This window comes from Sphaerodactylus townsendi, linkage group LG12 (genome assembly GCF_021028975.2).
Source record: "Sphaerodactylus townsendi isolate TG3544 linkage group LG12, MPM_Stown_v2.3, whole genome shotgun sequence".
In the NCBI taxonomy this organism is placed as follows: domain Eukaryota; kingdom Metazoa; phylum Chordata; class Lepidosauria; order Squamata; family Sphaerodactylidae; genus Sphaerodactylus; species Sphaerodactylus townsendi.
The window spans coordinates 27,756,496-27,782,807 of NC_059436.1; the positions used below are offsets into that span (position 1 = coordinate 27,756,496).

Here is a 26,312-nt window from a genome sequence, read left to right on the forward strand (position 1 = left end):
GGCCACACAGCCCGGAAAATCCACCACAACCAGTTGAATCCGGCCAGGAAAGCCTACTACAATATATTATGTGTAATCTTTTGATGCAAATAAGTTTTGTACCGGCAAACGCCGTTAAGCACAGAACTCCCAGCACAAACCTGGTCAACAAGATACAGGGTGGGCAGAAGGACCATATGATATTAGGGCTAATGCTTGTGGAATGATCTGAATGCTTTTGAGTACTATATAAACACAAAGAATCATGATTAGATAAGAGCGGAGCCCTGAAAACAAATCTAAAAACTTGGTTGAAATTAACACTAGGGTCGAGCAAATCAACGGAGGGGTTTTTCCTAGAGCCGTAAGGGGGGTGAGGACGCATAAAGGCCGGGCGGGGACCCTCTTTTGCCCAGCAGAGGGCAGCGCCAAGCAAGCATCTCCATCCGTATTAATCTGTCGATATTAGCCCAGGATGAATGCGAAGTACAATCGACCGCTTTGTTTCGCGGCGAAAGAAGATCGGGGAGTTCCGAGCGTCGAAGCAGACGCGGGCAATTAAAAATAAAAAGTCCAACCGGGAAGAGGTGCAAATCCGACCTTTTCTGCCCACCCCGGCCCTCGACGATGCGTAGACACCAGAGAGGCGCAGGAGTCTGCGGCTTGCAGCGGTCGGCCCGGGTGTAAATTCGGGAGAAAGTGCCCCCATCGTGCGCTTCTGCAGGACCGAGCCCCGGAAGAGGCTCCGCAGCGGCCCGATCCCCTCGCGCGGGGCGTGGGAGAAAGCAGACGGCGTCCCTTTCCGCGGTTCCTGCCTCCCGCCCCGGGCTGTGACGTCAAGGAAGGAGGAGAGCCGAAGAAAGAAGGAGCGAAGGAGGGAGGGGGACAGAGCAAAGGGAAAGCGGCGGGTTTCCAGAGCGGGGCCAGAGACGCGGCGGCAGCAGCAGCAGCTCCGTCTGCGCGGGGATTTGCGGGGGGCCCCTCTGGGCAGAGCAGCGGCCGTCCGGCGCCGGCTCGAGGGAGCCCTTGAAGTTTGGCGGATCTTTTGCGTGCGTGCGCGTGCAGTCTTCTCTCCCGTTGCAGGCGAGGGAGGAGGCTGCCCCGAACCCTCCTGGGAGGGGAGGCTGTGATTTTGGATCTAACTCCTGCCTGTTCCCTTTGGCCAAGACAGAAAACAGGGCAGGGCAGGGCGGCCAGCCAAGGAGCAGCGGGGCGGCAGCGAAGGTGAGCGGGGTCCCGGGGCCGGGCAGGGGGTCCAGGCTGGGGAAAGAAGGCACATTGTTGCCAGTGGGATCGGCGCTGGCGTCGCGGCTATTGTTTCGCTCGCTCCGGCTCCGAGCGCCCTCCCTTCTCCCCCTACCGCTGGCCAGTGTTTACCTTGCAAGGTATTGGGGAGAGGGGGAGCCCGCGGGGAGGTCCTGCCTTCGTGGGTCGGAGTCCGGCGCTCGCAAGAGAAAGGAAGCGATTTGCAAGGACGGAGGGGGGTGGCAGGAAAGGCTGTGGCCAGCTCCGCCAGCTGGGGGAGGGGGAGTCTGGGGGAGACCCCCGAAGCCTCGTCGGTGGCCCCCCAGCTTCCTTTTTTGCTTGGAATAATCCGGATCCCACGCACCCCTCCGGGATCCTCGTCTCCCCGGAGTCAGGTAGATGATATCTATTCCCCCCCCCCCCGCAAATTAGATCCCTTCCCCTCCGATTTCCCTGAACGCTACGAGGAAGCGTTCTAGGTTTATTGTCGACAGCAGGCTGAGGTTGTGCTAATGGGGTTAGGGAGGCCCTTTCTCTCGAGGAAGTGTAGGGGCGTCGTGCGTGGCGTGGATCTCTTTATTTTCCTTCTGCAATCCGGTTACTCGCCTGTAATCCGGTTACTCGCCTTTCAGTGCTTGCCCCCTAATAAGTGTGCATTGTGTCTGCGTTCGCAACGCATGCTTTTTTCCCCTGGACAACCCCCCCCCCCCCCCCGCCTTTGCATAAAGGTTTGTAGATTCGATCTCGTCTACGCGGCTTGTTTTCCTTTTCGAACCAGGGAGAAACAGCTGTGCAAACTTTCTTTTCCTTTTTTTAAAAAAACCCTACTCCCTTTTGTGTGTGTGTGTGTGCGTATGTGCGTGCTGGGGTGTGTGTGTGTGTGTTTGCTCCGGATCAGGTTTCTTCTGATGACTCTTGAAGCGCGTAGGAAAAGCTGTGCCCGTGCCTTGCCCTGGGGCGCTTTCTCCATCGCGTGGCCCGGGACTCTTGCACCCCGCCCCCTTGCTTGTTTACGCAGAAGTAAATCACGCCGAAGTGGGTAGAGTTTGCACACAGGGAAGAGCGCGGAGGATCGCGGGCCAACCTGGGTGAGTGTATTCCGGCGTAAACAAGAGTCTTGGGGGCGCCTTAAATACTTTAATAGTAATGCAATGTTGCGGGTCGTTAAGGTGCTCGGTAGACTCCGGTTTGTTTTTGTTGTAACAGACTGACAGGGCTTGTAAGTTCAGGGCTTGTAAGTGGCGCTTGTAAGTTTAGGGCTTTTGCAATTTACCCGGGAGATGCTCTGAGATTTTCGCACTCCTACTTCCACAGGTGGGTGGGGTGGGGTGGGGTGGGGGGCTCTCTGCAGCCCAGCTGCTCGGGTCCCTCGCTAGCGGGCCAGAAACTAGCTGCCAAATGCCTGCAGAAGTAGTATGAAAATGATTCTAGCAGACATTTGGCTTGCAGAAACTCAGCTGCGCAGCTTTTCCCTATCTCTCTCTCTGTCTTTTCAATTATTCCATCTTTTTTCCTTGTTGTTCCTGCTCCTGGAGGCTTTAGGTTCCTTCTTCCATCACCGCCTCCCTGCAAAAAAAAAAAAATCTTCCCAAAAATCAGAAGTAGTTGCTGCCCTAAAGCCGCCAGTCAACAAACATCGAAGTCTCCACAGCTAGCTGGCAAAACTGAGCTGGCTGGTTCGCTTGGGCTGGGCCGGCCTCTGCTTTTTTAAAACAAAACATACACCAAGAAAGTCCTTTCTGACTGTGGAGCCAGGTTTGGCTGTACGTGCGGGCATACGCAGCACCATCTGGGATTCTTTGGTTTTCAACCTCCCTGGCTCCCCTCCCCACAAGCTGGGTGTTATTCTTTCTCCTTTCTTTTCTTTTGAGTAATTTCACAACGCAAATAGAACCCCAGGGCTGGGTTACATCAGTACAAAGACTCACAGCATTCGCTCAGGATTGCTTTCATTTTAAATTACTCTTTAGTGCAAAATGTCCAAATAGGTCTGATCCTCCCCCCACCCCCCCACCCCGGTTGGTTTGGCATCTAAATAGAGTCATGAAATAGCCTATGCACCTAGCATTGCCAACTGACCAGGAACGGCTCCAGTCAGGCCTGCTCTACTGCTTTTAATAGTCACTTGAGCTGGAGAAGTCAGCATCTGAAGCTTTCCGGGACATCTGAGCTTCCAAAGGCACCTGGTGGGCCACTGTGAGTAGCAGAGTGCTGGACTAGATGGACTCTGGTTTGATCCAGCAGGCTTGTTCTTATGACACAGAGATCAGCATATTTGTTTGTTGTAGTTAAAAGCACAGGAGCAAGGGTAGTTGAAAAAGTTGGCAACCCTGCAGAAACCCATCATGGAAAGCTGACCAGGAGGAGAGGTGGTTGAGGCTGAGTTCCTCAAAATGTGGAATTGCCTGCCTAGTTAATGGATCTTCCGTCTGAATGGTGTGATGTACACCGTTGTTTTTCCCCTTATAAAATTTGAATGCAGTGAGATGAAGCCAAATTAAATTGGCTGGGGGTAGATTTGGGATTGCAAAGAAGAAGCCCTGTTTCACACAGCCTGTAACTCACCTGTGGAATTCACTGCTGCAAGATGAGGTAATGATTACAAATTTGGACGGATTTTTGAAAAGTCTGGACAGAACATCAGTGGTCTATCCCCTGGTAGTTAAAAGAAACCTCCCGGGCTAGAGACAGTATACCTCTAAATACCAAGTTCTTCGGATGAGTAACAGGAGAGAACTGTCTTCAGCAACACTGGTTGCAAGCTACACAGGTATGCTGGACTGTTGAGGCACCCCCTTTTTCTGATCCAGCAGGGGTCTTTAGTGTTTTACTTAAGGGGGGGGGGTAGAGAAAATGGTGATTTCACACCTCTCCCAGTCCATGGCAAAGTTGAGAATTCTGTGGCTGATCAGTGGAACCAAGTGGAGATCGTTCTTGCAGATTGAACTGTGAGAATGCAAAGATTTGATCCTATATAAGAAGGAATGGCTATCCCAGGGGCCTCCAACTCTGGTGCTTCTGATGTTCATGGACTACAGTTCCCATCAGCCCCTGCTGGCATATCCAATTGGCCATGCCAGCAGGGGCTGATGGGAACTGTAGTCCACGAACATCTGAAGCGCCAGAGCTGGACACTTCTTCTCTATCCCATCTGTATTTATGCAGAAGTCAGGCCCACTTTCTTCTTGGCGAGTGTAAGTAGGATTGCAGCTGGAATCGTGTTTTCTTCCCAGGCTTCTCCTTCCCATCCCCACCCACATCAGCTTCGACTGAGCTTGTCCTGCAGAACTGTTGCATTCGTTGAGATTATCCTCATAGGATCCTGGTTAGGATGGGAGCTAATAGAAGTATGTTGTCCTAATCTTATGGCAGCATTTCTTGGGTGCTAAAAACGATAACGTCAAGCTTTTAGTGCAGTGCTCGAAAGCTAGTGAGCAAAACATGGGACTGCTACGGTCTTGCTTCAGCCCAGAAAGGAACAGGAAATAAATCTAATAGCATAAAATGAATTTACCCCGACTGGCCTTTTTAATTTTTCCTTTCAGGGTATCCTGTTGGTGCTTTGCTCAGTTTGCAGATAGCTTCTCTGACCCTTTGCCTGAAGGTTTGGGAAATGGGGAAATTATATATTGCTTTCCGGCAGGGGGCAGCTAAACGTCCTCTGCTTTGCCTCCTGTTCTGAAATGAGGGGCAAGCTTTTTGTTTTCGTTCAGATGTCTTTTCTAGGCACTATCAGAGGAGCTGTGAATTTCCAAATGAGACGCCTTTGATGGAGGGGGGGGAGGGGTTTCAGATGCCTGCAGAAGTGGGGAGAATCGAGTGGCCAAATGGGTTAGGAGCCTCCGAGCCTTTCCCTTTTGATCTCTTTGCGAGCTCTTTTATCTTGGGTTCTGTGGCTTTTGCATCTGGGGTGGAACGGCTGTGTAGCTGGCAATTGACTGAAGTGGCTTTGAGATGGGTTCTAATTTAAACACACAGACACACCATGTCAGTTGGAGCTTGATACTCCAAGCAAAACCAGCCTGGCCGACGGTGTCTGTGTTTCGGCAGCCTTGTTCTCAGCAACGTGCTGCGTTGCATACACTAGACAGCAGTGGCTGTGATTTCTGCAGGGATGCCGCAGCATGGGAAGCTGGGGAGAGCAGCTCCCCCCCCCCCCCACCTTTGTAGCAAATGTTGGATGATAAATACTTGTTTAGTGGGTGGGGGGAATTGCGCGTCTGTGACCAGGATACTGCCAAGTCTAGTCTTTTAGCTCCAGACAAACTGTTATGTAGCACAAATGTGTGAATCCCACATGGCTGAAGGCCGCAAGCAGAGAGTGGGCAGCTCAAGCAAGGGAGCCAAGCTGCAAGATGGTTACTGAGAGAAACATAGTTGTTTGAAGTCCTGCCCTGATCCATGAGTCGCTATTTACTGAGTCAGGTTATTGGTTTCTCTGGTGAACTTTTCCTCCTCTTGACAGCACTGAACTTCTACTGCCTGTCTGAGATAACCTCACTGGATGGGGAGGGAGCACCTCTATCAGACTCAAGTCCATTTTGGCTGGTCATTGGCTTGTATGTCTTATGTATGCCTTATGGATGAGGGTGTGTTATGACACATATAAGGAGCACTGGTTGTCCTGTTCATTTGGTTTTTCTCCCCTTCAGCTTCTAGTACCGTGGTGGCGAACCTTTTGCACTCCAGATGTTATGGATACAATTCCCATCAGCCCCTGCCAGCATGGCCAATTGGCCATGCTGGTAGGGGATGATGGGAATTGTAGTCCATAACATCTGGAGTGCAAAAGGTTCGCCACCACTGCTAGTATGTTACCAGTGCTCTTAAGGAGTCATGGAGCAGTAACCCTCCAAAAGTCCTGTTGCATAAAATGAGCTTTTCCTCATTGTTATGCTGGGACATGCAGCTAACAGTGGGAGACTGGCAAATAATGCTTAAAATGGGTTTGTTCCTGAGAGTTTAAAGCATTTTTCATCCAAAGCATTTTTCATATATTATCTCAATAATCCTTGCAGCAGCAGCCCACGAGGTAGGTTGGTGATGTTATACCCATATTGCTGATGCAAGATGTGAGACGACAAAGGACATAAGGTGACTCAGTGGATGGAGGATAGTCAGAATTGGAGACCTGTTGTTTCAGTACCCCATCTCCTAACCATTGCATACCTGGGAAAAACCTTTCAGTGGGTGCTTAGCAGATTCCTGATCCTATTCCTCAGGTGCAGGGGTGTCTTACGGGTTCCCAGTGCTTAGGTCATCAGATGTCTGGTTTCTGCATTGGAAAGCCAACAGGAATCAGCACAGTATCTTGTGCTTTATCAGGGAGTGTTGCTCATCACTGTGCGCTTAGTTTTTGGTACCGGGGCAAGGAGTCTTGGAGGAACTATGTAGTATTTTCCTGTCCTACAGCTCCAAAAGATCTAGATCTCAACTGAGGTGTTTGGAAATCCACGCGCCCTCTACTAACTAACCTGTATGGGTCACAATGACAATACCTGTGGAGTGAGTTCAGGGAAATCTCCCAGTAGGTTGTGCTCCGTTGGTTACATCTACTTAGGTTGCTTGATGCTGCTGTTGGTGACATCCAGAATTTGTCACCAAAGGTGGCCGGTTGACATGGCCCTGCCTCTGTGTATGTTCCATTACATTCTGAGTATGTACCATAACATTCTGCTTCTCCCTTTGTTTACCTTACTCCCCTGCTACTCTTGTCTTGGGGTTCAATTCTTTTCTCCTGGGCCCAGTGGCTATCCTGGAACCCCCTCCAGTTTTGAGCTGGATTACAATTCCTCTTGTCTTTATAAACATTGGGCCTTGGGAGAGACCGCAACAACAAAAATGTAAGCTGGCCATTCATGAAAGCCTAGGTTTGATCCCTGGGTTCTCCCGTTCAAAGGATCACTAGTGCCAAGCCTTGAAGAAGAAAAGGCCCTTAGATGTTGTTGATCAGGTTGGCTAGACAATTGGCCAACTTCAATGTGAAATGGCTCTTTAATGAACTAGGTAAGAATTGATACCAGCTGGCAAGATAATGATGATTTTTACATTATCTCCGCTGAAATGGTAAGGGTGTTGCATTTTCCGCTATGTGGAGACACGAGTTACTGTCTGCTCTGATGCAAACTGCTTTCAGTCCCTTCACGTAGGCTACTGTAACAGTGTGGAGACATAAGGCACTATCTAACGGTAGCAGTGGAATATATTTGCATTGGAAAGTAGTCCTTCTTGGTGTATAATTGAGACTTACCTAAATGTATTTGCATTAGTAAGTAGCCAGGATCTGTCTGCTGTGAATTCTTGACTCGGTATGCACGTCGATTCAAGAGTCTTTCCAACTGGTGGAATAGGGCCGAGGAAGCGATACTGCCAGCCCCGCTGGACTGATTCAGAGGTGGTATCTGCACTCCTTAATTTCCTCATCGCTTGTTTAGTTCATAGGACACAGGCTTCACTAACAAAACACAGTTGATGAAAGCGACTACCTATCTGTATTTGCTGATTAATCAGTGTTTCCTCATTTGTAGTATTGGGTTGTCCCCTATGCCGTAACCATCAACTGAAGATTGCACATATGTGAGCCAGGATTTTGTGTGTCTCGATAAATGTCTGTGTCTAAGGAGATCTGCCGCTTTCCTCCGGGTTGTTTTGTCGCCACTTTCCAGCTGGCGCTGACTGTTGTCCTTCCTCTCACTGCCCACAAATGGCCATTTTCTTCTTTGCCATCACCCCCAGCGCAGTCTGGCACAAAATCCCACGGATGTCCCCTAAGTTGCAGCTTCCTTGCTGACCCCTTTGCCAGGACAGGGCCAAAAAGGGTTTGTTGCCTCCTTCCAAGTGTCTGCATATTCCAGCAGATGCTGTGTGGGAATTACCTTTTGAGCTATGTGGGCCTCCTGAATCTCTCTGGTTGCCTCTTTAAGACACTGAACTGGTTTTGAGTCTGGCAGAGAAAGGTCCCCTTGCCAAATTCTGTGGCCGGCTCTGCAGTTTCTGGCAGCAGAGTACAAGGCAGCCTTTTTTCTCACTCTATCATTTGCCTTCTTTGAAGAACTCCTTCACGTTCTCTGGAGGGTCCCTCTGCTGCAGCACACTTTCCTCTGGGAATAACCCACCCAGTTCCATTCATAGGTTGTCTTGATGGGCAAATAATTCTGCCAGAAAATGGGGATTGAGCAGGGAGAGAAAAAGTAAGAGAGTAGCCAGGAGAATACCCACATCTTCGACCCTTTTGTGTCCATTCATGTCTATCCATTTGGGATCGGATGCTGGGAAGCTCCTTGGAACTTTTTCAACTCGGCCAACTTTTTGTTCATGCCTACGCGTGGGCTCTGATCCAGAAGTGTGGCTTCTATTGGCAGTGCCACGGAGAGTGTGGCTTTCTCCTGTTTGCTGGCTGTGATTACCTTTTTGGGCACTCAAGTGAAGTTTTGATTGTGCCAGAAATGGACTTCTCCTCCACTCCCACGGTAATCTTTAGATGGGCCATTCAGAGGCAAGAGGGTGCCCAGGAGTCCTTTTGATTCATCAGGTACAGCCAGAGGTGCAGGGTGTTTGGGAATCAGCCTCCTAGTGCTACCTAGAGTTCCCGGTAGCTCCAGCAACTCTGAAATTAATGTCTCCTTAAAAAGCCTTTGGATTTTGATTAGGATGGTAGTTCACTGTATGAATTCCCTCCCTAAACTCCCTCCAGGTCTTTATTTCTGGTTTTACATTTTCCTTTTTATAACTAAACTGCAATTTTCAGGCAGCTGTTAGCATTCAGCATGAGCTATTTTAAACATGAATAAATTAACAAGAACTTAATGCCTCTAACTCCACACAGGTTTGAATAGCGACAGAGAGGGAAATGGGGTTTTTGCATACGGTTGAAATAATTTTCTGCCAACATAGCTTACAGGAAAGGAAGGCAGGGAAGGAAAAGATTGGAGGGAAGGGCTGTCACTTTGTGTCCTTGAAGCATTTCTGCTTTATTTGGGAGTGAGTGAAATGCATTCTGCACATGCTTCGGGGCGTCCATTACTTCAGATGTTTGGTTTTGGCAGGTTTCTGGTTCTGAAGGGAGGTTGCTTAATCCCTTTCTGGCTGACCACTGCCTGCTGGACACAAACTCCATCAATTTAGTTCTTCTCTTAAGAGCTTCCTCCTTTGTTTAAAACTTTGTGTTAGTACTTAAAAAGTTTAACAACTCAAAAGTGAGAACCACTAAGTATCATTACCCCCCCCCCTTTTCTGACCAATGTGTCAAGGGTTTCCAATTGTACAAGAATTTAGCTAAATTCTTTTCTTTAAGTAATGAATGGCCCCGTTCAAAGGAGGGGGTGGGGGAGATGAATCTGTGCAACCTTGCCAGGAGATTTGCCTTCCCCAGAGCACTTGCCCCAGTGAAGCAGTGAATTCACTGGCATGCCGCTGCAGCCTTCCCTGGTGCTGGGACACTGTGCCAGACACCATCCCAGCATCCCTGCTGCTGGCATGGTCGGGGGAGGAGCTGCCGGCAGCCAGGATATTAGACTTAAGCCACTGAAAAGGTGACATAAGTCTGTTGAGCCCAATGAGGGCTTCTCAGCAGCGGAAAGACTTTTTTGTTTTGCACGCCTCCCCACGCCACCGGGAAGTCTCTATGGGAGGGGCAGCACAGCCGCGTTGCCACAGCCAGCCACCCAACATGTTTGATGGGGCTGGAAGTGAATTCGGCCATCTTTGCCAACTCATAATGACTTCACCATTCTTCAATTGAAGGTTTAACTGAAGTTTCCCACTTTTGCACGTATAGAATTATTTCTGCTGCAGTCATACACAGAGGTGTAGGGGGGCAAAATGGCGCCCCCGTCCCTCCCCTCGCCCCGTGGTAGGTACATGCCCCTCCCTCCGTGGTAGCTACACACCCCGCCCACCGCATCCCATGGTAGCTACGTATCCCCCTGCCTCCCTGCATCCTGTGGCAGCTACGCCCCCCACACCCACTTAACCTGAGCTTGGGCCTGCCTGGTTGGCTGCTCTGTGCAGCCCAGCCTCCAGCTTTCAGGTCAGCCAATGGCCTGGCTGGCCCTCTCCCTCTCGCTTGGCCCAACTGGCCAAGGTCTGATGGGTGGGGGGGTGGGTCAGAAGTGTGGGGGGTGATTTCCTGCCCCCCATGTGACTCTCCGGGGGGGTGTCCGGGGTGTTTGTCCCCGGATGTCCCCATTATAGCTACATGACTGATCATACATAAAAACAAAGTTCCATGTATTCTTTCTTTTCAGAGACCTATCCGTAAGTGCCGGCAGGAACTTTCCTACAGAGCTTCCTCCTTTGTCAATGGGGAATATCAGAAATGAGGCTCACCCCTGGCAGCATCCCAGTTCTGTTGAATGGGATGGGCTTCCTGGTGATTCGGGGCAGTTCCCACAGCTTGGCTACTTTTCCTTCTCCGGAAATCCATTTATATACTTCTCTTGCCATGAACTCTACCTCCTCTGGAGACCTTGAGAGGGAGCACACTTCCCGTTTCCCTTTAATGGAAAACAATTGCCGCTGCAGCTCCCACTGCCCCTGCTCTCGTTTAAGTTCTGAATATTCTCTTGTCTCACATGTTCTGATTTCCCTGATTTCTGGCCGAATTTCTGGTGTGTTCAGCCGAATTCTTATGTGTCATCTGGCTGGTTTGCAAGTGTGTGGTGTGTACTGTTTGCACCTGGTCATTAGCAGCTGAGTGCATGAGCATGTCACTGGTATTAATTCAGGAGTGATCTATGGATGCCTGAAAGTCTTTCCTTCAGCTGTTGTAGTCGTCAAGAGCCAGAGGGATACGTGTCTGAACAAGCCGCTAGAATTACAAGTTTGGAAATATCCAGAATACCATCAAAGTAGTTGCTATCCCTTCTTCCACAAGACGAGATGTTTAATAAATTAATAAATTACCTAGTGCTATCCAAACTGAAGTCTCTGTCACCCTTTGTTGGGTGTATGAGAATATATATATTAAGAAGATGCTGAAGTAAATTGAAATGGGAATTACCAATTCCTGAGGCGATCATGTGCATGAGCCGTGTGTGTGTGTGTGTACAGATTCTCAGTTGCTTTACCAACTATAAAGGGATGGTTACATGGAGATTCAACAAGAAATCCTTTCTTTCCTGTTGCACATCTACATTACTGTTTGTTTGGTTACATCTTGCGACCTATCTGCTGTCTCACATGATGTATCTACCTCATGTTTCCTCTCTGGTGTTGTGTCTGCTCAAACAAACAGAGTTACCTTGATAACTTCAGATATACATGCTCACTAGCATGTAAGCAATGGTTATCTCACTGACCAATAGCTAATCAATAGATCAGGTCATAAACAGTGATTTCAGCAACTTGTTTACATACGAACGGTTAACCCTTTTATAAGGCAAGAGGAGGAATATCTGAGGCATATTTTGGTCAGAGCCCTGTTTTTCAGCAACAACTTCTTGAAATAACTTCAGTTTCTGATTTAGGGTGTGTTTAAGAAGATGCTGAAGTGAACTGAGATGGGAATTACCAACTCCTGAGGAGATCATGTGTATGAGCCATGCCCATTTCTTCTGCGTAATCAATAATAGCAAGGTTTTTAATTTTTGGTAGTTAACAAGGTGGCCTCCTGACACTTTGGTCCCCAGGTGAAAAATCCAAGTGGCAGCATGTACTGTGCATAATTAACATGGGGGTCCTATTGAAAGTTCGCCTGGTCAAACCCTACTGATCAGGAGCTGTGAAGAGCAGTAGTGTTTGGCGGAGACTCTGAGAGGAAGGGAGTGCTAATGAAATAACTGTCTAGTGCCACCTGTGTAAGGGCAATGGGGAGTTGTGGTCACAGAGAGTGAAGTGGGGGGGGGAGTCCCTCTCATATCTTGACGGTTCCAGAAGAGCAACCGAGTTGTCAGAAAGGTTAGTGACTTGTATTTTTGAAACATACAAAACAGTGAAGTCTCTCTGTTCCACGGTTTCTACACCAAGCTGCCTCTTCTGTGGTTCCCAGTGCAGTTGTGGGAAAAATTATACTCTTAGACTTCCTGTATGGTAAGGAAGGTATAAATAAGGTTTTTGGAAGACATTGTTTTCCAACAAGGGTCATCATTTCTCATGTTTTTTTGTTGTGGGGTGAAAGAACGTTTTTCATTTCCTTAGTGCTGCCTAAATTGGAATCATGATGCATGTTGGGTGTAGCATCTACTTCCCACTGCCACGGTGCCAATCTCTTGCTACTTTTAGTAAACTCTTAAATAGAACTTAGAGACCCCTTAGAAGCAGTGTCTGGCGTGGCTTGGCACCTGGTTTGTTTTTTAAACTGACCCTGAGAAGGATATTGCGTGGGTTTGCACACTCCCATTACCACATGCAGTCTGAGCCATTTTAGGTTGAATATACTAAGTTGGTTTAGATGGGGTGCACGTAATGGAAGATCTCACTAACTTTATCCTTTTAGATAAGCTGAAATAACTGAGGGGGTGGTGTAGATCTTGAGTGCTTTCTGTAGAACTAGCCTCTGGCCAGTACTTTAGCAAAGGGAACTGGGTAGTGTATTCAGTGGCTCCAGAGGCTCCCCCTATTGACCCAGAAGTCTTGGTCAGCTATCCTTATGCAGTTTCTGTGTTTGACTGATTGTGCTGCTCTTCCTGAAGTTTGCTGGAAATCCTAATTCTATGTTCTTCATGTCAATTGATAGGAAACCCTTTGAACATGTGCAGAGGGCCTTCCCTTACTAATGAGCAATCGCAGCAAACCTTTTAAAGGCATAGGGGTAAAGTTTTCAAAGCGGACATAATTTCCAAGCAAAACTTTCTCCTTCGCTGTGATTTTTTTTTTCAGAGAACTTTACCACTCCCCTCCTTTGGCTTTGGAGTTTGAGCAGATTGGCCAAGCAAGGCGATCTTTGCTGCGGCTTAGAAAGATGTGATCACTCCGTCCGCCTTGGCTCCCAAGGACTGGGGAAAGTATGGGAGCAGTTCCAACTCAGCTGGAAAAAGGAAAATGCTGCTGCTTTTTTGGAACTGTTGTTTTCTCTCTCCTCTCCCCCATTCCTTTTTACATGGAGCTGACTCAGCTCTGGCCGCCCTCTGAAGGCAGGAAGTAGTTAAAACTCACAGGACCACAATAAAGGGGAGTCCGCAGTGGGGCAGTGAGCCCAGCAGGAGAGGGAGGAGCTGCTGTTCCGCTGGGGCAGGGAGTGCTGGATCGAGCAGTACGTGGTGGGTTGGGCAGCCCGGTTCTGGCATGGAGGTCTGGGACAGGCAGCTTAGATCTCAGAATGTGCTGTTCTGTTTTCAGCACAGTGGGAAATATTTGCTTCCCCCCCCCCCCCCAATTAGGAAGGCAACAAAATCTAAATTGTATACTCCTTGGGGTGGAGGCTTGCCTATTGGTTACAGTTGTCTTGAATGCCCTTAGGAGGTTTTCCGACCAGCCAGCAAAGAATATGCTTGACCTATGTGTGTGCTGCGTTCATGACAGTTTTCAGAGCAGCAACAGGCGAGGTTGTAGACTGAATTAAAGCTACACATTTGAGGTGGAAAGGCAAGTTTTCCACTTAGTGACCTGCCCGGCAGGTGCTGGCCTTACCCGCCCCCCCATCGCTAATCTGGTAGCAAAATCTGAGCTGCAGGATCTGGCTAATGCTAATGGTGTCATGTATGCGGATGGGGTTTAATAAAATGAGCTGGAGTTTCCATGAATAATTGCAGGCGGTAGAAATGATGTGGAAATCCCACTGTTTCCCTGAATCTCCTTCTCCTGTGGATTCAATAAACTCTCAAGGGGTTGAGCAATCTGATTTCCTGTCTCTTCTTTCTTCCCCCTTTATTTGTTTAGGCGGCTTTATCCTACTCTCCTTTCCCCAAGGGGGACCCAAAGCAACTGATGGAGTATACCAAAATACAGTTTAAATCAATAAACAGTTTTAAGTAAATGAAACCCAAAGAATACATGAAATGGCCTTAAGGGGAAATCTTAGAACTGCTGGGCTGGCTTCCACAAGGCTTTGACTGTGGGCTAAGAGCCCTTCAGCCCCTGTCCTTTGGCTCCTGCCTCTGGCCACCCAGCCCAGAATAAACACCTGCAAAGAGGGGAGAAACAAAACTCACTGTGGACCTTATTCGATGGCTGCTAGCAAGGTCCTGTTTCCTTCCTCCAGTGCTAGATTTCAGTAGGCCTTCACCCACAAGCTTGTTTGGTCCTTATTGGGAGGTCTTTGGGGTTTTTTCTTTGGGTTGATTTACAAAGTTCTCTTTTTTCCATATGCCTGGGGGAGTCCACCAAGGATATTTATTTTTATTCCATTATGTTTATACCCTGTCCATCCCTGACAATAACCGGGCTCAGGGCAGCTTACAAGCTATGAAAACATTATATAAAAACAGTCCTTATAGTAAAATTGGGCTAAAATTACATTTGCACTTACAGATGGTGATAAAATAGCATCCCATTCAGCCTATAAATATCTCCGTTTCCTTGTGGAGGAACAAGATATAGGCATAGGGAGGGGGAGCACACGTTAAGTATTCCAGAGGCACTCACTGATGTGATAAGTCAGTGGTTGATGGATAAGAAGAATCTAGTAGTCGGAGTGATCAGGAGGCCAGCAAGATGTTACAGGGATGATGGTTGATTGGCTCAATCGAAAGACTGGTGGAATATCTCTGTCTTGCAGTCCCTGCAGAATTGAGTCAGCTCCCTCAGGGCCCTGGTATCAGCAGACAGAGAGTTCCACCAGGCTGGAGCCAGTGCCAAAAAAGCCCTAGCTCTGGTTGAGGCCAATCTAATGTGCTTGGGGCCAGGGACCACAAGCATATTTCTGTTGGAGGAATGGAGTGACTTCCGTGGGCGATACTGAGAGAGGCGGCCCTGCAGATATGATGGTCCCAGACCCCTCAAGGCCTTAAAGCCAGTACCTTGAACGTGACCCGGATTTCGACAGGTAAACAATGCAGCCTAGGTAAAATGGAGGAAATATACTCCCTCACTGTAGCTCCAGCAGGGAGCCTAGCGACTGTATACTGAACCAGCTTGGACTTCTGGATCAATCTCAAGGGTCGGCCCTTCCAGAGACTTCCAAAGAAACAGCAGAGTGAGTGTGGTAATCTAGTATGAGATGCCTTGAAAGCTAGAAGTACAGTATAGAAATGTGAAGGATATTGGGTTCTCAGCACTCCCCCTTTACAGGTTGTAAAGCTGAGGCTAAGAGTTGTATGTCACCCGTGCATCCGGTGAGCAGTTTATAGATAATTTTTAACATGCCGCATTCTCTGTTCAATAATCCTGTGACATCAGTCACTAATATTCCCAAGTTATCCAGGAGGCTGAATGACTTGCCCAGGAGGCTGCATGACTTGCCCTGTTCTTTCTAGTAGGTACATGACTGAAGACATGAACCCGGGTCTTTAGGGTTCAAATCCCATTGATTATTACTTAAGTGCATTTATTTTAATTAGGAGCCCTAAGGGACAGCATGTAGGGTTAGGTGCTGTGAACGCAGGACCCAGCTAATTGCTGTTGCTCACACTTGGCGTTGGATCTGTAAAATGGGTATAATGAGCCTGCATTAATGTCTAGGAGCGTAATGAGGCGCAGAAGGTAAAGTGCTTGCGCTGTTAGCAGATAAAAAGCTTCTATATTAAAGAAAAGCTTGGTGTTCTAATTGGCTGACGAGGAGGGGAGAGGCAGAGCATGTACTCTCTGGTGCGGTTTTAGTCGATGTGCTTGTGCAAGGCGTTTCTGTAAGTGCTGCTGACCTGAGGGCTACCAATCGTGATCCTCCTTGATCTCAGATTGCAACTGCCTTAGCAGACCAGGTGCTCAGGAGCAGCAGCAGCAGAAGGCCATTGCTTTCACATCCTGCATATGAGCTCCCAAAGGCACCTGGTGGGCCACTGCGAGTAGCAGAGTGCTGGACTAGATGGACTCTGGTCTGATCCAGCAGGCTAGTTCTTATGTTCTTATGAGGGTCAGGCGGGAGATGGGGAGTTGTGTTTGCTGCTGTTTTGCATGGAATCGGGTTAAAAGATGAGCAGGCAGGTTGCTGGCTGGATCAGACTTGCATCCTTCTCATATAGCAATCTGTTTCCACCTGTGGCCAGCCTTTCCTCAACACCTGGTGATTAGAGATTCCAGTTGGTCCTCATAGCTAATGCATGCCAGTCGACCAGTCCTTGAAAACAAAGAGCATTGTCTTCCAGTGTCATGGGGCAATAAACTTAGAAACCCTTTCGTGCCTCACTTTTGCCTGATAGATAGCTTATCTATTGTAGGCAGGATTGAATTGATGCTGGACCTTAGTTATTGCTGGCCCTCTAATTATTGCTCTACCATTGTGTTATAGCAATAATTTGCAGTTGGAATCTACTTGTGAATGATCATATTATAGTGTTATAGCAGTATCCAGTGATGCAGAGGTGAAGACTCAGTTTCCACATGGCAAGTTGGGTGTTTGAGTGACTGAGTTTATGGGCATTTGATGCTGCACAGTGCCTGGAAGTATTTTTGAACATGTACAGAGTGCCTTTGCTTTGCCATTCAGCAACCCCAATCAATGCAGCAACTGACTATCTGTGTTTAACAAGGAGGTCTTTGAGCCAGAGAAGGTTTTTAACTTTGGCTTATCTCTGTTTACAAAATAAGCTCCAGTTGCTTGCAGTGAGAATGAAGCCCTGTTTCTTAGTTGGAGGGTAAATTTGGGTTGCTGAAGACCAGGACTGGTCTGGGCAGAATAGAAATTGTCTGTCTTCTAGGACAGTCTCTTTAGGATTTTTAAAATCCTGGAATGAAATAGTGTGCAATTACCTGGTTCGCTGGTTCTCGGCCAGATCTTCCAATTCTCTTTCCTATCAAGAGTAATGGTGTCCATCTGTATGAAGAGGCAGGAGAAGAATATTTTGTCATGTCCTTTATTTATGCTGTCCTCTGCAGGGTTCTCGGGTTTTTGTCCTGGCAGGGCTGCATAAACAGCAATGTCTAAGAGAATGTCTATTGCTGCATATTTTGAGTTTAATTCAGTGTCACAGGTACAAGCCTGGGCACCATATGGGAGAAGAGAAAATGCTTGGAAGCCTCTCAAATCTACAATTTCCAGTAAGGTTTAAATGATTGAAAGCTACAGGGTAGCTCTATTAGCTGATGCTATATCAGGTATGGTTGCTGGTTATGGTCTCAAATTTATTGTGGAAAAAATAGCATGGTCTCAGACTGTGAGGAACCCATGCCCCTTTACTGCTTAGTGTGATTTGGGGTGGGGGGTAGACTCCATGTGAATGGTATCTGCAAAGATTTGTTTTCTTAAATCTTAGCATTACTAGTTGTATGGAAGAGCCTCTGATCCGCTTTAGACATTGACCAATCCTTCCCCACCAGGGTACACAAAGACACTGCACTCATTAAATTGCAATTGCTCTTAATAACCAAAGCTCAGTTTAGATTCCATGCTGGGCGTGCATCTGAAGCTTGCAGAAATTCCCTGAGTTCCCCTCTGGACATTTGAACAGGAACAGCACAGATGTGTGACGCCAGATTTTGAAGCTGATTCTAGGCTAGCTGAAATCAAGCGGCAGATCTGGTTCCTCCGCGCCTGTGGATTGTCCTGATCCACGGGGAAAATGTGAAATGTTCTCTTACAGTGGGAGGGGATTGGCTGTACTGAAGAGAGAGATCTGCTTTGGGAAGGACAAGAGTCTGGAAAGTTAAGAGGTGTCTCCTCTGTCTTACCTGTGCAATTACCTGTGCAAATGGGTCTGAATTGCCTGTGCAAACGGGTCAGGAAAGGACTTGGATTTCATCTCACTTTTGTGGCTTTTTGGGCTATTGCAGCTTGAGACAGGCTGCTGTTGTTGGGTGGTGCAGTATTTTGCCTGCCCAGCTTGACGGATGAGTTTTGCTTAGCATCAGATTGGCATGCTTGTGGTCAGACAAGGACTCCCCCACCCCCACCCCTGATCAGACTGGCTAGTGATCCTGGGTATGTATGTGTCCCTCTGCCGGCTGAGCTAATGTTTTTGCTGTCTGACCGAATGGATAATCATGGGGGTGAGAGGGAAACTACCGTGTTTCCCCGAATATAAGACAGTGTCTTATATTAATTTTTGCTCCCAAAGATGCACTATGTCTTATTTTCAGGGGATGTCTTATTTTTCTGTGTTCTGTTCGTCGGGCATGCTTCCAAACAAAAACTTTGCTATGTCTTACTTTCGGGGGATGCCTTATATTTCGCACTTCAGCAAAACCTCTACTATGTCTTATTTTTCGGGGATGTCTTATATTAGGGGAAACAGGGTAGGAAGAGTCAGCCAAAAGGCAACAAAGAAGATGGTTTGCTTTTAGAAAAAAAACCCCCTGCCCAGTTAAATCATTCTCCTCTCGTATCTCCTGGGTGTCATTCTGGTCCCTCGTGTGCTTTTAAGCAGTTCCCCTTTTTCTGTTAGGGCTGCTTAGCTGCCCAATATCTCACTGCTCTGGTCAGCAAAATTGTTCTCTAGTCAGCGCTGGGGTTTGAAAAGACAGCAGGCTCCAGGTTTGATCTCCTGGCAGGGCCCAGGACAAATCCATGGCACGGCCGATGCTCCTTTCCCCAGTGCCGATCCATGTATCTTTTCTCTCAAGTCACAGAAGAAGATTGTTTCTGAAATGGCAGTGGTCTTGCATCCCTACCTGCCTTGCCCCTTTGAACTCAGGGCCTCAGTAAAGGTCGTGGCTGACCCTACTTCCTGATCAAATTAGCACATAGTTACAATGGAGGGCTGATCTCTGCCGCCGTTTTGGTTGTCTTCCTATGTGTTTCTTTGCCTTGATACAGAGGAGGTGGTAAATGAGGAAGGAGAAAGTCCCCTTTCAACACCAAAAAGTATCTGATGGGGATTGTAGGGTTTGCATGGACAAGAGATGTGTGTGAAGGGAGCAGTCATTAGGGTAATACGGCAAGGTGGAACAAAAAAAGGTGGCTTCCAGAAATCTGAATGTGGATCTTACGTACCCCTGTCCAGCTGCAACCTCTTTCAATAATCCCGCTTTCTCTTCCAGTAAACAAGCTTTGAAGGGTTTTCTATGGCTTCTAAAACCTGTTTGTCCAGGGAAGACAATGAGACAAACAACAATAGGACAAATGTTTACACACAGCCTGGAAGACAACCCTCTCTCAAGTCACTTTGAGCTCTCTCCAAACCTGTTGTCTGTTTCCAGCCTACCAGTGGCTTATCCTATATCACCTGTGTCTTTCCCCGTCACCCATCTTGAACCTTCGGAAATCTTGAATCGCATTAAAGTCCAGTGGGGAAACATCATCAATATTTTTACTTTAATGGGCATATTAGCACTTCCTTTTTATAGGCTTTTATAGACTTAGAACATTTCAACGCTTCTCCTCTTCCTAGTTGAAATCAGGAAATCTTTCCCCTGCTGCAGAGGTGCAGGAAGTGATATTTCCAAATCAGGCAAGTGTGTGAAGGGATGTATATGCACACTGGTTTTGTAGGGGGAGGAGAGGGGAGAGGAACCGTTGTATTTCCAGCTCATGGACTGAGTCACCCTTACGCCACGTGCTCCCTTCCTTGAAGCGGGAGCGGATCTCCTGATCTGAATGGAAACTCCTTCAATGCGGCCTTTGTCCCCCAGATCTGGGCCCCTTTCTCTTCCTCCGCCTTGCAGCGCATGTGATTTCATCTCTTTTCATTCATTATTGATGCTGCCGTAACCCTAACCACCTTTCTTCCATTGTTGTCAGCACCCAGACGGAACAAGGGAGAAGGTGATCACAGAAGGACTTCATAAGGCGGCCAGCGATAACTCCCAGCGCTTCTCTAGTTGGAGCGAGAACTTCACGTCCCGGACAGCATGGCCGTTGGCCCCCTTGGACTGTGTCTTCTGGCCACAGTGGCTTTGAGTGTGGACTCTTCTGTCAGCAACTGGTGGAATTTGGTGCCAAGGAAAACAGTGCCCTACAAAGGTGAGTGAAATGTCCACTTCCCTCCCCCCCAAGCTATTGCTGCAGGGCAGTGATAGATTAAAAAACAAAATCTATGGATGACAGGTGTATAGAACTGAGGCATGGCAGGAATTATGGGATATGGAAAGGTGAAATGTTGTTTAAAATAAGGATTAAGTTTCTTGCTCTCATGATTCCTTTGAATAAATGTGAGGCTGTTGTCATCTGTGTCTTCTAATACCACATACTCACTTGGGACAGATTTCTAAATGGTGTCAGAGATATTACAGCCAAAATGATCAAGGATTTGAATTCCTGAATGAGCGAAGTGCCGCCTTCTTGCCTATCAAGGTGAACTGAGCACAGTCCTGGCAGGCATGTGCCATGGGTAGAAGTATGCCTTGCAACATGGCAAGCACGGAAGACTGGAGTATAAAGGATGGCTCTTTTGTCAGATGATGCTTCCTACCAAGAGCATCTCTAATGCTGGGTTTGTAACAGGAGAGGTGCTTCCAAGGGTCTTTTGGGTAGAACCCTGATAATCTGGTACCCAGAAGAATCTCCATCTGAAGTGGGTGATGTGAGGTTGTAGGCTACTTTTTCTTTAAGTCTGCTTTGAGGGTGCTGTAGAAATAATGAACGCGTAATCATCATTTAAAATCTTACAAATCAAGATTTCTAAACAGTAATCTTTTACAATTAAGTTTCTAGTTCTCCTGGTTGTGGCAACCTGCTGGAGAATGTGATGGAAATAGATAGCGAATATACATGCAAACTCTCCTAGGGCATTTTGTTGCTGATTTGCGTGTTACAGTTCTCTTACGCGGGAACTTCAAAGGGAGAATCTAACTCCAAATTGCTGGATTAATATTGATTAACCAATTCAAGACAATGTATCCTACCCCCCCCCCTCCCCAGTTTAATAGGGGCCCAGGATTCCTAACTTACTATGGCTGCTAATATCTTACATATTCCACCCCTCACTGTCAATTGCTTCATCTGTATGCCTGTATGTCTTTCTGTGTCTGCTTATCTCATTTCATCCTGCACCAGGTTTTACGTTTTGCCTATCTTAACAGCAGTTAGGAGTGTCTTTCACCCACTCTGATTATTCTTTGGATTGGAGCTTGTTTTGAGCCAGCCTCCCTTTATAACAGCTGTTCTACTCCTCCACTGCTCTGTTGTGCATCCATCAGAATGATTTATGTACACACCTCATGCGTTTGATTATGTAAGCTCTGACTCATAAAAATGTATGCTGGAATAAGTTTTGTTAGTCTTGAAGGTGTCACTGGACTCCTCTTTTATTACAATGCAAAAGGGTCACAGACTTTCTCTTAAAGTGCATGTTTACTAGGACTTTTATGAGCTAATTTTCCCAGACTCGCGCCCAGATTTTTCAGGAGACCAATGGGATTATTATTATTATTTTTTAAATGTGAGTACCTTCCCCAGTAAGTACCAAAACTACATTCACACATTTTCATCAAAAGGATATATTGGCTATGTTAATGATGTCAAAAAAACAGCTGCAGCCCTTGGGCAAATAACTTATTTTCCTTCCCTAGCCCTTTGAGCTAAACTTTGCTCTCATCTCTGCCCTGAGCCAAGCGTCAGGCGAGACGGGGCTGGTGTCTCTGGCACCCGGGAAGTGTGTGTTGTGTGGCGTCAGCCTATAATCTCGCCCCCTGGTTCAGTTGCTTTTTCTGTCTTTCCCCTTTGAGCTAGATGTTCATTAATTGCCTTAGCAAGCTGGAACAGGGGCAGCATTGCTGGATCAGGAGGAGAGCGCAGGGCAGCCAAGCGGGAAGGAGGGGCAAGATTCTGGACAAGTCAGGACAGAGCAACGCCTCTGAGGTTTAAGGTTTAGCCAGGGGACTCTGAATGGGCGTGTTGGCCAGCCTGCTTCTCCCTCCTTTTGGAACCAAAGACTTCAGGTGAATGTGGTGGGCAGGGTGAAGCCAAGGAGCTGTTTTTGAAGATCTGATGGAAGAATGTGACCACCGTTCCATTTGACATTGGAGCCTATTTCTTTCATTTTCCACTCCTCTGAATGTGGTGGAGCCTTGCTGTTCACACTGGAGAGCTAGCTAACAATGTCTGATGTGGGGGAGAGTTCAAATCCCAACTCTGTCACGATTACTTAGCCATGCTGTTCTCCTTAACTGTAGCGCTGAGAACTTGCTGAGGCTGCTGTTTGGGGAGGATGAATTGTTGGACTGTTACTTGGAGAGGAAGATAAGGTAGCCTGCAGTTCGGGCGGCCACTTTCTGGCTACTGGATACAGTCAGATAAACCATCATTTTTTAAAATCACAGATTCCTGCACCTGCCACCTCCCCTGCAATAGGATGGGGGAAGGGAGGCTGGGATGAGGAGGTGGCTGGCGATGCTCCCCAGCTAAAATCTTACTGGCCTAACCAGAATTTTATTCTTCGGGCTGCTTGCCAGAACTGGCGAATATGAAGCCAGAATAAAAACCTGCCAAGCCACTCTTGCTGTTTAGTGCACAGGTGTGTACTTCTGTAGCACACTTCAGGGCACTCAACAGTATGTTGTGATAATGGGAGGAAGCAAAGGAGGCACATGGCATGTGCACTTGTGTTGGCACATGTCTTTCTGTCCCATTGTAAGAAGATTGTGGAGACCACCAGGGACACTTTCCAGCATTCACTTGGCATGAATGTGCATGTGTTAGGTCTCCCAGCTGCCACTATGGTTGGCCAGTCAACTCAGAGTGGATGTTGTCTCTATCTAGAGCCAGGAACCACCAGCCACCATCCCAGGCTACGTCTTAAGCGGCACTGTGTCTATGCAGGCCATCCCTACTCTATGCAGGCAAGCTATGAGTGACGTGCAGGGCACCAGGTGTCTGAAGCACTTCTGGACAGCCTCTAGAAAAACAAGCAAGCACTCCTTTGACAAAGGAAGATCGTTCTGCACATGTTCAGGGACACTTTGCCCCTTACTGTCTTTTCAGGGAAAGGTCCATGGTCTTGCTAGGAAGGAAATAAAGCACAACTTATCCTAAAAGGGAATCAGGATTTTGGTAAATAAAAGGTAACGACAGCTGTACCAGTGTATAAATTTCTCAAGGAGCAGATGACCTCCTTCGGAGCTGTAGGTTACAGGGATGGGGAAGGGCTAGGATACGATATAGCAGTGGGGGAGGAGGTAGGGTTAGGGCAGCCGTAGCAGCAGAATTTCCAAGTTCCAGGGGCATGTGGAACTTTCCATTTATTCTGTCACAGAGCTTCAAATAGATGGACCTTGCCTAGTCTGTATAAAGTTGCCCTGTATAGGGGGCTGAGCAGGAAGCCCTTCTTGGGTTGTTAGGAGGGATCCCAGCTATTTCTCCTTCTTGCCTTGCTGGCTTTCATTAGTGGTGGAGCCACGAAGAGCAGCGGGGCAGGGGGTGGGGAAGTGAAGGCTCAGCTGTGAGTTCTGGGGGCTCTGCATCATCCCTTTAATCTTTTGCTTGGGTTCTCAACAGCGGGGGACGGGGGCAGGGCAAACAGAAGCCCTGTGGTCTGGTGGAATTTTGGATGTGGCTTTGGCCCAGCCTTGCAAGAAGACGTTAATTAAGCTGGGAGTTGGGGCAGATGGTGTGGTTAATTAAATACGAAATTGGGAGGAGTGAGGCCAGGATGAAGACAGAAGCCGATGACATTGAAAATACAAGTGACTGCTTTAAAAAACAACCCGCCCACCCCCACCCTGCAAAAAAGCCCTTCATAGCTCATGAACTCACGTGATGGGTGCCACAGAAAAAACAGCAGAAGACCTGGGAGCTCCTGTCACACTTAGCCACTGTGCCGTGTTACTGAGGGTGAATGGCCTGCTCGGAGGGGTGTTGTGTAAGCCTGCACCCCACCAGGAGCAGGGGTCCCAGTTGGCTGGCATACATGGTTTGGTTTCATATTCAGAGTTACGTGGTAGTCACACCTAGCAGAAGAAGCTGGTGCAGAGCTACAGGAAAAGGGGCCCTGTAGCTGCCATCCAGCTGATAAAGGCAGAGGGAAAGCAGCATTCGGTAGTGATCTGGTCAGTCTCAGGGGTTGTGAAACCCAAATTCCACAGTGTCAACTTTGCTAATGAATTGTAATTTGGGGGTTTCCCATTGGAACTCCTCCCCACCATGGCAGTGCCAAGGTTTGCTGCTGAATTTCTCCAAAGATGGACGCCATCGAGGGAGTGTTTTGGAGGCTTATGGTTTTTAATGCCGGATTTGCTTATACCGCTCTGTAAAGCACACCCTGTACATTGCTGGCATATATTAAAAATAACAGCCGATAAATCTCTTTTCTTGGGCAAGAGTCAAAAAGGCAAGAAGCACACGAGTGGCTTGTATTTCTTCTCTGCTTTGCTCGCTTCCATAACATCTCTCTGATCTCACTGCATTCCAGCCAGGTAGATTGAAATATCAAATGTTGTTTTGTATGCCTTCTGCATCCTTTTTCAGCTTTTTCATTTTTGCTTTTCACAATTTTATTCTGTGCTGGTGATGGGGAGGGGAGAATGTGTGTTGATTTAAATTTGCTAGTGACACCAATTTTAAGAGGCATCAAAACAGATGAACGCTGGAAAATTACTCAGGGTGAAATTAAATGACCTCATGGACTCAAGTAACGGACGCTGGGTGGAAAATAATAGGGCAGTGTGTATGGAACGGCACTTGGGGGCTGGTAATAAGCACTTGATCTGCTGGGGACTCATCAGCCAGAAATGACAGAACAAGAAAAGCTCTGAGTGCCTTACTTAATCACAAGATGGCTCTCCTTCAGTGTGATGCAGCTGTGGCTTGGGAACGTTTGGCATGGGGCTTCTGGAAGGAATTCAGAGGAATTAGCAGCGTAAGCAAGGCTGGGCCAAGAGATTTTGCTACTCTGAGCTACAAAGAGGGGCTCCCAGAGTCCTTTTCTGTGGTGCAAAGGATGTTCTTGGGTTTCAACTAAGTCCACAAGGTCTTCTCTCCAGTATCTTCTGCAGGTTACTAAGAGGGGAATGTAGAGGGCCGAGAAGGTGGGTCTTCCGGCTTCTAGTGTGAAGGAGGGCCTGCAAATACCGTGTGGGGTCAGTGGGAGTTGATCAATAGAGGGGATTAAGCAGAGAGACATCTTTTGTGGATGTGGTTGGCCCTGGCGACATTCATTCCACATCGCCGCACCCTTCCATCTTGAGCCGTCGCCCTTCTTGACAAGGAACCGGTCTGCAGTTGAAATAAACAGAAGTCTTGTAGTACCTGATAGACAAGCAAGTTTTTTTCCTAGCATAAGCTTTCATGAAAACAGTTCACTTCTTGTAGTCTAAAAAAGCTTATGCTGTACTGATAATACGTTGGTCATTAAATGTGCCATGGGACTCCTGCTCATATTTGCTGTGGCTGCCTAACATGGCTGCCTTTCCCCTTTGAAATCCCAAGTTTGTACTAAAAGTCTCTGAGTGTGTACAGAGTGCATTTCTTATAGCATAGAGCAGTGGTGGCGAACCTTTGGCACTCCAGATGTTATGGACTACAATTCCCATCAGCTCCTGCCAATTGGCCATGCTGGCAGGGGCTGATGGGAGATGTAGTCCATAACATCTGGAGTGCCAAAGGTTCGCCACCACGGGCATAGAATAACTGGTTTGTTGCTATATCCTTGGAGTTAAGGAGCAGGCTTCCTGTCAGGATTGATCCCAGGCATTTTGGCATGGTGGGAGCAGGGACCCACAGTAGGAATTAAGAATTGCCTGCACTTGCTTTGACAGCAGCCTTGGAACATAGTGCAAACATTGTTTGAAACTGAAATGTTCTGCCTTATAGCGGTATTGCTTTGCATAGCTATGGTGCAGAGACTAGCTCCTGGTCTCTTGTACTATTAAATTCTGGAATTTCTCTTCATGCATCGCACAAGAGCAGGAAAGTACTAGTGAAAGAATACGTCTGCTGGAAACTGCTCAAGGCCCTGTAAAGGACTGCACTTGCAATACAGGGATCATCGGATATAATTTAAAGCAGGGTCTCCAACCCTGTTGAGCCTGGCTGTGGGCACTTCGGGAATTTTGAGAGTTGATAGTGGGCACTGCAACAAAATGGCTACCATGGAGAAGGATGGGTGGTTCCAGTCATAAAATGGTTGCCACAGGGGCTGTGTCAAATGGCTAAACTTCGCAATGTTCTGTGAAATGGTAGGAGA

The 26,312-nt window shown here is 47.7% G+C and overlaps 1 protein-coding gene across 2 annotated transcripts in view; it reads left to right on the top strand.

The window, feature by feature from the left end:
• Nucleotides 1-463: 463 nt before the first annotated feature.
• Nucleotides 464-26,312, top strand: part of SEMA4C (semaphorin 4C) — a 63,099-nt gene continuing 37,250 nt past the window's right edge. The window contains exons 1-2 of one of the 2 annotated variants that reach the window (XM_048513065.1): nt 464-1,203; nt 19,934-20,155. In XM_048513065.1, the coding sequence (XP_048369022.1) occupies nt 20,044-20,155 (112 nt within the window). In that variant the 5' untranslated portion in view covers nt 464-1,203; nt 19,934-20,043. Of the gene's footprint in view, nt 1,204-1,477; nt 1,620-19,933; nt 20,156-26,312 lie in introns of those variants that run through there. The other variant, XM_048513066.1, reaches the window with a different exon arrangement.